The sequence below is a fragment of the Gobio gobio genome, assembly GCF_949357685.1.
Source record: "Gobio gobio genome assembly, chromosome: 10".
NCBI lineage: Eukaryota > Metazoa > Chordata > Actinopteri > Cypriniformes > Gobionidae > Gobio > Gobio gobio.
In genome coordinates, this window is record NC_137116.1 from 17,732,139 (window position 1) to 17,746,309 (window position 14,171).

General features: G+C 46.2%; 1 protein-coding gene across 5 annotated transcripts in view; it reads right to left on the bottom strand.

Annotated features, from left to right (window-relative positions):
* LOC307132578 (uncharacterized protein) overlaps positions 1-13,956 on the bottom strand; it is a 38,523-nt gene extending 24,567 nt beyond the window's left edge. Inside the window, exons 1-6 of one of the 5 annotated variants that reach the window (XM_079826995.1) lie at positions 10,310-10,680; positions 10,082-10,183; positions 9,597-9,967; positions 9,307-9,409; positions 8,612-8,842; positions 7,651-7,829 (exon numbers count right to left, since the gene is read on the bottom strand). Coding sequence is in view for 2 of the 5 variants with exons in the window: in XM_079826992.1 (XP_079683118.1) it covers positions 9,606-9,967; positions 10,082-10,183; positions 10,310-11,495 (1,650 nt within the window). In the remaining 3 variants the exon portion in view is untranslated. Of the gene's footprint in view, positions 1-7,650; positions 7,830-8,611; positions 8,843-9,306; positions 9,410-9,596; positions 9,968-10,081; positions 11,819-12,987 lie in introns of those variants that run through there. The other 4 variants (XM_079826992.1, XM_079826994.1, XM_079826996.1 and 1 more) reach the window with 4 other exon arrangements.
* Between the last annotated feature and the right edge of the window lie 215 nt (positions 13,957-14,171).

Genomic DNA, 14,171 nt, shown 5'->3' on the forward strand with positions numbered 1-14,171 from the left:
ACAAAGAAACAAACCAGATCTTTGTCTTCGCAATGACCGGTAAATGAACTCCACGTGACACAGCTAAAACTCCAAGCAAACTCACAGAAACTGTGTTGCATATGAACTGCATCAAATCATTGATTATTGGACTTGCATTCAAATAGCCTTCGACATAGCTTGTCCCAATCCATGCAATTATGTAACTATTGAATGAGTGGATGAAAAGGCCCCGTGTTTGATATCTTTTTGTTCGTATGGGTATAATCCAACAGATGAGCTGAATGAAATCTTTGTAGAATGTATCATGTCCTTATAGTAAGAAATTAGGTCTAAATTTACTCTCTGCTTAAGAGCAGGAAACTAAATTACCATAGATAACCCAATTTTATGGGAGGGGTGGAAACACAGTCACCCCTGAACCCTAATTGGCCAGAACCCATCCAGGGGATGGGCAAATATTTGAGTTTTAATCTCAGAACACGGACGAAAAGTGCCAGTTCAGAGTTGACCAGATGAGTTGAGTCCTAGCAGTTGACCAGAGTTGAGTTCTGAACGGAGAGCTCCCAGGAGACGATCTGACGATCGTGGCAGACCAAGATCAGAGAAAAAGAGTTAAACAACAATTTCATTCAGGCCATCTACTCTTCTCTCACTTTCCTTTCTTTTACTTAAAGTTGATTTTCTTTCCGTTAAGTCTCGGGTTCTGTTAAAGGGTTAGTTCACCCAAAAATGAAAATTATGTCATTAATTACTCACCCTCATGTCGTTTGACACCCGTAAGACCTCCGTTCACTTTATTCAACTCTGCCGTGAACTCACAAAGCATCATGACGCATGCGCGAGAATATGACGTAGCGCCGGCGTTCGGGAATCCATGAAATGCACACTTTAGCCCCATTTTGAGCACTATGCCAAGACCTAAAGCACGATCAATGTAGAATTCAACAGCTTAGATACGCGCGTCTTCCTCTGCTTGTAAACAAATCGCTTCTGGGTCATGTGTCCGAACGCCGGATCTGCGTAATATTCTAGCGCATGCGTCGTGGTGCTTCGTGAGTTCATGGCAGAGGCCAAAACGGAAGACAAGAAGTTGTTGAATAAAGTCGTTATTTTGATTTTTTTTTGCGCACAAAAACTATTGTCGTCGCCTCGTAAAATTATTGTAGAGCCACTGTGGTGAGATGGACATTGCAACAACGTTTTAAGTGCCTTTTATGGGTCTTGTGAGTGTGAATGTACTGAATGCCAATGGAGGCCTATCTGAGGCCTTTCTCAGTCATCAGCTTTCAACAAAAATATCTTCATTTGTGTTCCGAAGATTAACGGAGGTCTTGAGGGTGAGTAATTAATGACATAATTTTTGGGTGAACTAACCCTTTAAGTTTCGCCACAAAGTTTCTCAACAAGTCTCCAACAGCGCGCTTCAACTTCAAACAACACCCACACAAGACTTCCATCCAGCCGCCAACACGCCACGTGATTGGCTCCCCAAGATGTGATCAAAAGACACGACCAGACCTTCAGCGAATCAAAGACCTGGGAAAACCCCTCTGCAGCCAGGAAAAGGGAATCCCCCTTTTCAGACGAGACACAAATGCAAGTAATACCTCTAGATTCCGAGCTGAACTCGTGCATTAGATCAGATGTAATAACCCTGCCTAAGAAACGATAGGAGGTTAAATTACTGATCAATGGTTCCCTTTCGAGGGAACTCCCACTGCATCGGTAACGACGAATTTGGGGACACTCCCTAAGCAACAGCGCGTCTGAAGTATGAATGAAATCAGGCCAATCCTGATTGGTGTTGCGTCATGACGTAACTATGACGGCGTACCCGGAAGGTACATATAGGGCAGCCCAGGCATAGTAATGGCAGTTATCGCTCTTCAGCATAGCGCTCTGTGTGAAATCTGTCTGTCTATTTATTGTTGTTTGTCAAAAAGTGAAAGTGTGTGTGAAATGGCGACTGGAAAGTGAGAGAGTTTAAGCAGTGTGTGCATCCGTGTCCCCGTTACATGTCGGGCTCGGATGCACACCTGCTGTGTGTGCAGTGTCTGGGTGTTCAGCATACTCGGGCGGCTCTCGAGGGAGCCGCTTACGAGCGTTATGAAAGCTGACACTCAGGCTGCTCCGCTCTCGGCTGGCCGTGTTCAGTGAGACCAGCCAGCCTCGTGAGCCCTGTGGATCGGTCCCGCATCCGCCGAGGCGGTGCGGCGAGGCTGGTCATGGGGCTCACGGATGGACTGTCAGCGGGACTTGGGACTGCAGAGGCATCTTCCCAGTCTTTGTCTGACAGTTCAGATGTTCTCCTTCCCCGTGTGGAAGCCCGCGCTGCGGCTTCTTCCCCTGGGGCGGAGGACCCGATGCTTCAGCGGTCTGATTCTGAGGAATTAGACGCGCTCAGCATCGAGGCAGTCAAAGTCATGAAGCACTCCTTATATATGCAATTAAAGTGAACACACGCGATCGGTGTGCATGAGATACTGGATGGCTGCATTTAAATCTGAGGATTTAAATGAAATATGAGCTGACTCTGAGGAGTTAGATATTCAGCCTGTCATTCAGACCATGTTTCACCGTATTGTTTGAAACTGTTTGGCTTTTTTTCTCGAGGGATGAAAGCCAATTGTATTATGACGGCTTGAACCACGTTGCTGAGGCAACGCGGGGTTTATGAGTCCATATAATACAAATAAACAGTTCGTCTGATGATTACGGCCACATTTAATTCTGAGGAATTAAATAAAATATAATCTAACTTTGAGGAGTTAGATATTCAGCCTATCATTCAGACTTTGTTTCACTTATTGTGGCTGCATTTAATTCTGAGGAATTAAATTAAAATATTATCTGACTTTGAGGAGTTAGATGTATTTTTATGCAGCCTGTCATTCAGTTCAGTTGGCACGGGGTTGGTGATTATGATGGCATTTAATTCCAAGGAATTGAGTGTCGTGTTATCCGACTTTGATAAATTGGATACTTTAATTCTGTCACCCAAGCGTGTTTATCTTGTGAACTGGATATTCATCTAAGATGGAGCCCTCCTGAAGTGATGTCGTTCTCGCCGCCTTGTGGCCTGCGGGACACATCAGGTTTAGGCAAGGGCTAATCGCAGTGTCCGTCCCTTAGATGAGGCCCCTGCTGGCCAGCCCCCTCTCCCGGGTAGGAGCGACCGAGGTCGTTTTCCCCCAGGAGCTCTCGGGAAATCAGTGCTGTGTTCCCGCCGTCAAAGACGCTTCGGGCCTCACTGATTTCCCGCGCACGCACGCCGCCGTCGTCGCCTCCAGTAGGACTTGCGACTGGGCAGCGAACGTGTGCGCCAACCGAAAAACGTTCTCGACTGCTCCCTGCCGGTTAGCCGCTTCAGGGGGTCGGGAATGAGTTTCGGTTGACACCCGAGGCCAGCCTCGAGAGGCTGGTTCCCTTAGTAGATTATCTCGGCGCATGGTCATGCCTTCCGAGTGTGTCTACGTGGGTCCTGCAGACTGTAGAGCTGGGTTACAGGCTTCAGTTCGGTTCTCCTCCCCCGAAGTTCAACGGGGTGGTCCGGACTGTGGTCGGCCCAGGGCAGGTTCGGGTTATGGAACAAGAAGTACAGCCCTGTTAGCCAAGGAGGCCATAGAACGGGTCCCTCTGGCAGACAGGAAGTCCGGATTCTAATGCCGGTACTTCATAGTTCCTAAGAGGGATGGCGAGTTGTGTCCAACTTTAGACCTGAGGTACTTGAATCGTTCTCTGAGGAGATTCAGATTCAAGATGCTTAGCAATTCCTCCATTGTGATTCAGATCCAGTCTGAGGACTGGTCTGTCACGATGGGTCTGAAGAGGACGCATACTTCCCTGTATCCATCCTTCTGTGTCACAGGAAGTTCCTGAGGTTCGCTTTTTGGGGGCAAAGCGTACCAATATCAGGTTCTTCCAGGCGGCCTAGCCCTTTGAGACTCTACACGCAGTAGCGTGTTGACGCCTTCTCAGAGAACTGTGTTCCTGGGAGTCGTATGGGATTCTCTACGTTGGGGGCACAATTGTCTCCCGCACGTATCGAGTCCATACGGGCGGTGGTCTCTAGAAGGAAGCTAGGCCACAGCATCACTGTGAAGCAGTTTAAGGACGGCTGGGGCTCATTGCGGCTGTGTCCAACAGAATATCTCTTGGCCTGCTGCATGAGATCCTTACAGTGATGGCTGGGAATCAAGGGGTTTTCCTCGAGGGGAAAACCATTCTGTATGATCAGGGTAACGTGCAGATGCCTTCGTTCCCTAGTCATATGGAAGAACCTTGGTTTCTGTCCCAAGGGCCAGTGTTAGGAGCGTCCTGTTGCCGGGATTCCGTTTCAACAGACGCCTCCCTCACTGGCTGGGACGTGGTCATGGCAGCCGCTTGCGAGAGGTCTGTGGGAGACCCGGCATTTCTCCTGGCACATCTATTGCCTGGAAATGCTGGCGGTCTACAAAGCTCTGAGGAGCTTTTTCCCGGACCTCCGCGGCCACCATGTCCTGATACGGAAGTAAACCAGGTGGCTTTCCTTAAGGGGAAATCCATTCTGTATGATCAGGGTAACGCGCAGTGGCCTTCGTTCCCTAGTCATATGGAAGTAGCCTTGGTTTCTGTCCCAGGTGCCAGTGTTGGGAGCGTCCTGTTGCCGGGAATCCGTTTCAACAGACGCCTCCCTCACTGGCTGGGACGGGGTCATGGCGGCCGCCTTGTGAGAGGTCTGTGGGAGACCCGGCATTTCTCCTGGCACATCTTTTGCCTGGAAATGCTGGCGGTCTACAAAGCTCTGAAGAGCTTTTTCCCGGACCTCCGCGGCCACCATGCCCTATACGAAGTAAACCAGGTGGCTTTCCTTAAGGGGAAATCCATTCTGTATGATCAGGGTAACGCGCAGTGGCCTTCGTTCCCTAGTCATATGGAAGAAACCTTGGTTTCTGTCCCAGGTGCCAGTGTTGGGAGCGTCCTGTTGCCGGAAAATCCGTTTCAACAGACGCCTCCCTCACTGGTTGGGGCACGGCATCAGGAGGGTTGAGGTCGCGCCCTCTATGCAGACTGGCGCATCACATCCTCCTGTGGTCCCAAGGGAAACTGTTGTCCATCAGGGCAATGTATGTCCCGGGGGTCCAAAATCAGGGAGCAGACATCCTGTCGAGGCAGGGGCTGAGGCCCGGGGAATGGCGACTCCACCCGGAGGTGGTGGAGGCCATGTGCGAGAGATTTGGCCCAGTGGAAGTGGATTTTATTCGCGTCTCGAGAGACGACCCACTTTCCACTGTGGTTTTCTCTCATGCATCCGGCCCCTCTGGGGCTGGATGCCATGGTGCAGACATGGCCGAGGCTACGTCTGTATGCATTTCCCCTGATCGCTCTGCTCCCGGGAGTCCTGGAGCGGGTCCGTCGACAAGGCGCCAACCTGCTTCTGGTGGCGCCACGTTGGCCGACTCGGGTTTGGTTCTCGGACATCATATCTCTGCTGGCAGGTCAACCCTGGGAGATTCCTCTGAGGAGGGATCTCCTGTCTCAGGCAGGGGGCACGATATTTCACCCCGGCCCGAGTTATGGAACCTTTGGGTCTGGCCCCTGAGGGGGCCAGATACCTAGAGGCTGGCCTGCCGGCCGATGTGATCGAGACCTTACTCAGTTCCAGGGCTCCATCTACAAGGAGACTGTACAGCCTCAAGTGGAATGCGTTTTCCACTTGGTGTAGAGAGCGTGAGGTGGACCCAGTTAACTGCCCAGTGGCTTCAGTGCTGGAGTTCCTCCAAGATCGTTTCTCTGCAGGGCTTACCCCGTCCACACTCAAGGTGTACGTGGCTGCCATTGGGGCTTTCCACACACCGTTGGGTGATGGGCCTTTGGGTAGGCACCAGTTGGTTGTACGGTTCCTCCGTGGGGCTCGGAGGATGAGGCCTGCGGCTCGGTCCAGAGTCCCAACCTGGGACCTGGCAGTGGTTCTCGAGGGATTGGCTGAGGCCCCCTTCGAGCCACTAGAGTCAGCAGACCCAAAGAGCTTGACCCTTAAGATGGCCTTTCTCTTAGCCATCACTTCTCTGAGGAGGGTGGGGGACCTTCAGGCCTTGGCGCTTACGCCGACTTGCCTGGAGTCCCCTGGCGAAGTGAAGGCCATCTTACACCCTAGGGCCGGTTATGTGCCCAAGGTGCCATCAAACGTGGTCAGGCCTTTGGTTCTTCAGGCATTTCATCCTCCGCCTCACGTGACGGCGGAAGAAGGGAGGCTTCACCTGCTCTGCCGGTCAGAGCCCTTAAATTATATGTGGAGAAGTCTGCGCAGTGGAGGAAGTCTGAGCAGCTATTAGTGTGTTTTGGTTCATCTAAGAAGGGGCTGCCTGCGTCAACCCAGACTATTAGTAACTGGATTGTCCAGGCAATAGCCACGGCCTATCAGGTGCGCAACCTGCCTTCACCTATGGCCGTGAGGGCACATTCCACCAGGGGCATGGCCTCTTCGGTGGCCCTCCTTTCTGGGGTCCCCTTGCAGGACATTTGCGAGGCGGCCGGATGGGCTACTCCACACACCTTTATTAGGTTTTATAGTCTGCACCTCCCTGTGACGCCCGGTGCTAGGGTACTCCAGTCCTAGCTGTGCCCGGTTTCCGGCTTCACATTAGGACTGGTGCTACCGTCGGTGTGGCCTAGTGGGTACTCGTTCCCCAAATTCGTCGTTACCGATGCAGTGGGAGTTCCCTCGAAAGGGAACGGCTCGGGTTATGTATATAACCCTTGTTCCCTGAGAAAGGGAACGAGCACTGCATCTCGTCGCCACACCTCGGCAGGCCTGGAGCGCATGCTTCATCGCGATAACTGCCATTACTATGCCTGGGCTGCCCTATATGTACCTTCCGGGTACGCCGTCATAGTTACGTCATGACGCAACACCAATCAGGATTGGCCTGATTTCATTCATACTTCAGACGCGCTGTTGCTTAGGGAGTGTCCCCAAATTCGTCGTTACCGATGCAGTGCTCGTTCCCTTTCTCAGGGAACAAGGGTTATATACATAACCCGAGCCGTTTCTTCAGGTCATGTGTCAAATGCATATATTGCTTGGGATTTCATCATTTCTCTCTCTTAAAACGTATTCTTTCCTCACTTTCTGCAACGCGTGTGAATGTGCAAGTGCGTGTGTTTATGTTAGATTTAGTTTGATGTGTTAGAGTAATCAATAAAGTTCCGTTTGTATTCAAAGATAACTGTTCTTGTGCCATGTGCTTACGAATTTAATGTCTTGAACTGCCGATCTAAGTTACCTGTCTGTTAAATAGTGTTTCACTATTGTTCGGATATTAATATCCACTGCAGAGTTGATATTTACGGCCCGTTCAAATGAACGCTGGAAGAGTCACTTGCTCGGCTGTAAAATAGACTCTCAAAATTCCCTGTAAATTCATTAATTAATTAATTAATTAATTAGAGCTAAATAGACCTGTTTCCCTTTAACAGAGTCCCCTTTAAGTTCTTACATATCGTTGGATGAATAAGTTAAGGTGTAAACATTAATTCTGAATTATTTATAAATTATAATGTAATTCGAGTCTCTTTCATTTGAATTCAATTCCCCGTTGAGTTATTATTTTATCTGACTCATAGTCCCTACAGCAGTTACTTTCAAAGTAATGAACCGTCAATGAACACACAGGATTTTGTAAGTACCTTGCTGCACTCTTGAATCTGTAGTGCTTGCGGTTTCCATCAACGGATACTGCAAGCATGTCTGGGCTGCACGCTGGGCAGTCAAAGTGGTCCTCCAGACATAATTTGTCAACTTCGAATCGGACAGCCTCCCACTCCAAGAAGCTTTTCCGGAAGCTGTCTGCTGTGATGTTTCCGCTCTGTTGCAAAAGAGTTCAGTAAAAGAGAAAAAAAGAGAAAAGTAAAACAGATAAAAATAAAGAATATACTACACTGAAGTAAAATGCTCTAAATGGATACATTTTGGGATCTTTGTACTAATTTCGTAACCACTCCTTAGAATACATATCAAAGGAAATAAATAATGTGTAAACTTCACTCATACACTATACACTGGTGTATTTGGGGGACCTGGCCATTGAACATACTTACACATATTGTGTGACATTCAGTCTAAATATATATGCAAAGAGGGCTACAACAGCTTCCATATTGTTAAGCCTGTGCAATGTTTGGCCCATTTATCCAGGGGAACACTTGGATTAATGGGCCAAAGGGAAATTATATTGGGGAGATGATGTCAAAGTCTGTAGCCAATGGAGTTGAAGTTGAGATCTTCAGAATTACCTGTTTTTTTCAGAAATGTCTCAATTTAACTTTTTTTCCTAAACAGTGCAAATGTTCATGTGTACTATCATCATCTGTGTACTATCATGCGTCTCATGATTCATGTGTACTATCATCATCTGTGTACTATCATGCGTCTCATGATTCATGTGTACTATCATCATCTGTGTACTATCATGCGTCTCATGATTCATGTGTACTATCATCATCTGTGTACTATCATGCGTCTCGTGATTCATGTGTACTATCATCATCATCTATCATGATTTCTATCATCATCATCATCATCATCATCATCATCATGTCCTCATAGTATTATTTCTTGAGTTACACAATTAATACCACAAATACTTACACGGCCAAAGCGAACAGTGCATTTATCCAGCATTCTGCAATGCTTGGCTAGACATCCCTGGTGCTGCCATCTTCAACTCTTCAAAAGAAAAAAGGACATCTGTTGCGTACACAGTTGAATAGTGAGAAGTGGCAGGCCAGTAGTCATTATGGATCAGGTCATCCACTCCAGGACTCCAAGTGGCTTCACATGCCTTGCATTTAATCTGAGGCAATCTGAGATCATATCGCCCTGGAAAAAGAAAGAAATATATACTCAGTTAATTCTGACAGACGCAAACTGTGTCATTCTGAAAACTGATATGGGAACCTTTGACTAAGGATGGATGAGGAGGACACTTCTACAAACATTTTGTATGGCACTCTATTGGAAGTCACACTTTTGTCAGGCAAATTAACTATCCCCATTCAAACAATGGTTAATTGTTTTCCTCCACATAGGTGGGCCCGGCCAATCTAATCAACACACAACCTATTGACACCTTTGGATTTCCAGCCATGATAAAGAACATTTCTGGATATGTGTTCCAGAATATAACGAATAAGAATATAATTCATATATGTGCATAGTTGTGACAGAAAGTGAGAGGGAGTAGATACGAGGTGTGATCAGCAAATAGCTTTGGGTGAAATTCTGCAGCCACTACTACAGAAGTGACCCCCCCCACCCCACCCCACCCATAAAGTTCTTCTTACCATTGATTGTAACCACAACTATGGACTGTCCTGCGATTACACTGGACGATTTTCGTAGACAACCGCATATTGTCTCTGGCATCTCCAAAAGGTACAAGACGCTCTTGAAAAAACCCAAAACAAACATATAGATAAGAATGAAAGAATAACATTTATTTACTGGCAACTATTTTTAAACCAGATGTACTTGACAGCTTCATCGGCCTATCAGAAAACAGTATTTAGCTTTTCAGGTGATAACTGGAATTTACAAGTGTGAGAATGTGAGACTTTCAAAAACTAAAACTTACCACAGTGGGTTAGAACCCTATCCACAACACAAGTGGTGGGAGGCAAAGGATCAAAAATGCATGCATCATCGAATCCCTGTTGTGGATCACTTGACCTCGGTGGACACTGACATCACACTGGCCACAGAGGAATGGGTGTGGTCGGCAGTCACAACAACGGATAATGGCTGGGCTGTTTCCACAATGTTGGCAGATCCGAGTTGCCGCATGTTGTCTAGCCACCATGGCGTTGACCAGTCGGGGTCTCTCTTTCTCCCACCACCCTGATATGAGGCTCTTTCGGGTCGACCAGTCTGTTGAGGTTTGAGGTGGTGTTTCATCCTCATGTATGTCCTCACCCAGTGAGTGTTTAAGCTCTTGAAGGAAGGACTCTGTTAAAACAATGCACAATATTGAAAAACAGTAGTTTATTATAACAAAAGAGAATGACATTGAACAATGGCCATTTTATAATAAATGAACATACATCAAAATAAAGAACGCACCCGCAGTAATGGAATGAAAGTCACTGGTCACTTCCCCACTGGTTTCCGGAGCACTGACATGAGAGACACCAGTCTTCCGACTCTGGCTGTGACTGGGACCTGCTATAGCAAAAAAGCTGTTGCTTTTTACACTCAATGACACACACTTTACCTGATGCTAGGCACAGGTATGTAATAACCTCAGATTTGTTCTAATTCAGACCCATGACTTGTGATCATGTTCTCTACCATTCCAATGTAAAAATAGATCTTGCTTGCTGTTTGATGGCTGGCTGGTGGATGGATGACTGGTGGAAGGCTGACTGGTGGATGGATGACTGGTGGAAGGCTGACTGGTGGAAGGCTGACTGGTGGAAGGCTGACTGGTGGATGGATGACTGGTGGATGGATGACTGGTGGAAGGCTGACTGGTGGAAGGCTGACTGGTGGATGGATGACTGGTGGATGGATGACTGGTGGAAGGCTGACTGGTGGATGGATGACTGGTGGATGGATGACTGGTGGATGGATGACTGGTGGAAGGCTGACTGGTGGAAGGCTGACTGGTGGATGGATGACTGGTGGATGGATGACTGGTGGATGGATGACTGGTGGAAGGCTGACTGGTGGAAGGCTGACTGGTGGATGGATGACTGGTGGATGGATGACTGGTGGATGGATGACTGGTGGAAGGCTGACTGGTGGAAGGCTGACTGGTGAATGGATGACTGGTGGAAGGCTGACTGGTGGAAGGCTGACTGGTGGAAGGCTGACTGGTGGATGGATGACTGGTGGAAGGCTGACTGGTGAATGGATGACTGGTGGATGGCTGACTGGTGGAAGGCTGACTGGTGGAAGGCTGACTGGTGGATGGATGACTGGTGGATGGATGACTGGTGGATGGATGACTGGTGGAAGGCTGACTGGTGAATGGATGACTGGTGGAAGGCTGACTGGTGGAAGGCTGACTGGTGGAAGGCTGACTGGTGGAAGGCTGACTGATGGATGGATGACTGGTGGAAGGCTGACTGATGGATGGATGACTGGTGGAAGGCTGACTGATGGATGGATGACTGGTGGAAGGCTGACTGGTGGATGGATGACTGGTGGAAGGATGACTGGTGGAAGGCTGACTGATGGATGGATGACTGGTGGAAGGCTGACTGATGGATGGATGACTGGTGGAAGGCTGACTGATGGATGGATGACTGGTGGAAGGCTGACTGATGGATGGATGACTGGTGGAAGGCTGACTGGTGGATGGATGACTGGTGGAAGGATGACTGGTGGATGGATGACTGGTGGATGGATGACGACTGGTGGATGGATGACGACTGGTGGATGGATGACTGGTGGATGGATGACTGGTGAATGCTAATGAGCTGTTGGAGGTGAGCCTGATGTTCAGCCTGATTGACAAGGTCATCCATCTCATTCAGGAGGCGGTCCATCTCAGGATCAGATATGGCACACAATATAAACACACAATAAACACACAGGGAGAAACAAAAAGACAAGACAGACAAACAAAAAGAGAGGGGGTGGGTGAGAGATAGCGAGGGAGAGAGAGAGAGAGAGAGAGAGAGAGAGAGAGAGAGAGAGAGAGAGAGAGAGAGAGAGAGAGAGAGAGAGAGAGAACACAATACAACAGTAGAGAGAGTAACAAGATAAAAGACAAACGTGGCTCTTAAAAGTGCCTTTTTTATGTTTTTATGCTGCTAATAAGTATTTGGAAAGGACAGGGACGAAGGAAGGAAACTGCAGAGAAAGAGAAGAAAAAAATCTAATTAGAACATATCACCAATCTACATATTACAATATGAATAACTCAGCAGCAAAATCTATAATGAGTGTACAGTATTAAAGCTGTTCTATGACAGCACCCTCACAAGGTCTTTATATGCTTTTTATTATCATTCTGCAAAAGAAAGAGTTCACTTTTGTGCATTATAATAAACTCATGATCATTTTGAATGTTTTTATCATAAAATTACAAGGCTAAGAAGTCAGTAAATGTTGCTCTTGTTCATTCATGCAATCACAATATCATTAAAAATGAATGCCTTAAAAAGAAGTCACTGTGTGAGTAAGGGTTCTATCATGATATTTTGATCAATGGCACGAAGCCAAAAGTACGTCCAAAATATGAATAAACCAGCACCAAGAGCTCTGAGTGAGCTCATCTAAATAGCCAGTAGAGGCTCTGGCTAGCTAAGTTGCATTTCATTTTGATGCAACAAACAGTTATGCCAGTCTCTTTCTAATACAGCTCTTACAATGGGGTTCGAAATCAACAAATACGACAATTTTTTTCTTTTTCTTCAAAATTTCATAATTTTGGACGCCTAATTCATAATTAATTTATCTTGCTTATTTGACTGTTGTACTTAACGTGGAATCGCGCTGGGCAATGGTTTCTGGGATCGTCGCACACAGTGACGCATTGCACAAAATTGCGCCAAAATATCGATCATAATTAAAAAGTAGTCTTAATATTTTATATAAATATTTTATATTTTAACACGGATATATATATATATAAATATATTATAGGCCTACATACATTTTATATTATACTTTTATTACTATGTATAATATTACATATACATTTGTATTACAATGCAATGTTAAAACTTTGCATATAAGCACCATTATAATAATAATAATAATAATAATAATAGACTTTATTTTATATAGCGCCTTTAAAATGCATCTCAAAGCGCTTCACAAAACATACACATGCAAAAAATATAATAAAATACAAACATTATGAAATGTAGGATTAAATAACAATAATACGGCAATTATAAACAATTTATATAAAAGCTACCCGAAACAAATACGTTTTCAGGGAAGATTTAAAAACACTAAGTGATTTTTTGTAGTCAATCTTTCCCAAACAGAGTTGGAAGAGAGTTTAAACTTACCAGTACTAAGGAGTGCTGAGGCAGCTCCAGCTCAGTTTGCTCTTTCTGAAGCCGTTGTTTTTTTTGCCAGCTATGGGAGAAAGGAGTAATCAGAAGTCGACGCTCCATCAGGGCCCACAGGGTGCAGGCTTTTTGTACTGGCATGGATTCGATATATACCGACCACATCCACCAACAACCCAGAACCCAGAAGGCACTTTGGCGAAGGTAAGAAGGCTTTCATACTATAGACCCTTTTCACATTTCTGGGTTTCTCAGAGAGGAAGTCATCATCGTTGGGATAACTATTAAAGAGGGGGGGGGGGGGGGTTAAATGCTGTTTTGACAAGACATTATTGGTAAGACAATAATGTTTTTCTGGAGCAGCAACGGAGTTGTGCAAGTGTTTGTTTGTTCCCTGAATTTCGGCGACGGTGGTTTATAAACAAAGTACAGTTCAACTCCGGATTTGTAGCTCGCCTAATGCTGAAAGATGGAGCAATCCCAGCGATTAAGGTTCACGGTCGTGTGAGTTGGTAGCAGGCGGTGAGTAAAAATGCTTCAAATGTCTTTGTGTTGTTAGCGATCGATTCCATTGTTTTTCTATGTAAACATGCATAGCTCAACGCAATCGCTGCACGCTCGTGACTCTTTAGCTCCGCCCGAACAATACGCCCCCCAGCCGCTCGGCTTTTTTCAGAAAGACTCGGTACAGCGTATCTTTCTTTTATAAATATAATAAAACTAAAGACTTTATGATATGAAAGATGCAATACTACTCTATAGGTACACAAGATTGACATGAGATTGACTGAAAATGAGTGTTTCACCCCCCCTTTAAAGCTGTGAATGAGAGAATATATTACATATTTTTGTGTGCCCATTTGCTCAAACAGCAAAAGGAAAACGGCACAATAGTGATTTCACAACTTTCAAAAAGAGGGAAAAATAGAGTGAGATTGATTGCATTTCCTTTCCCTGCTCTCCCTCCATCTCTCACACGCACACACACGTTTTATGGGGACTTTCTATAGACGTAACGTTTTTTTAATACTGTATAAACTGTATATTTTATCCCCTACACTAACCCTACCCATCACAGGAAACATTCTGCATTTTTACATTTTCAAAAAACATCACTTAGTCTGATTTATAAGATGTTTTCATCACGGGGACCAAAAAATGTGGGGACAAGGATCTCGGAT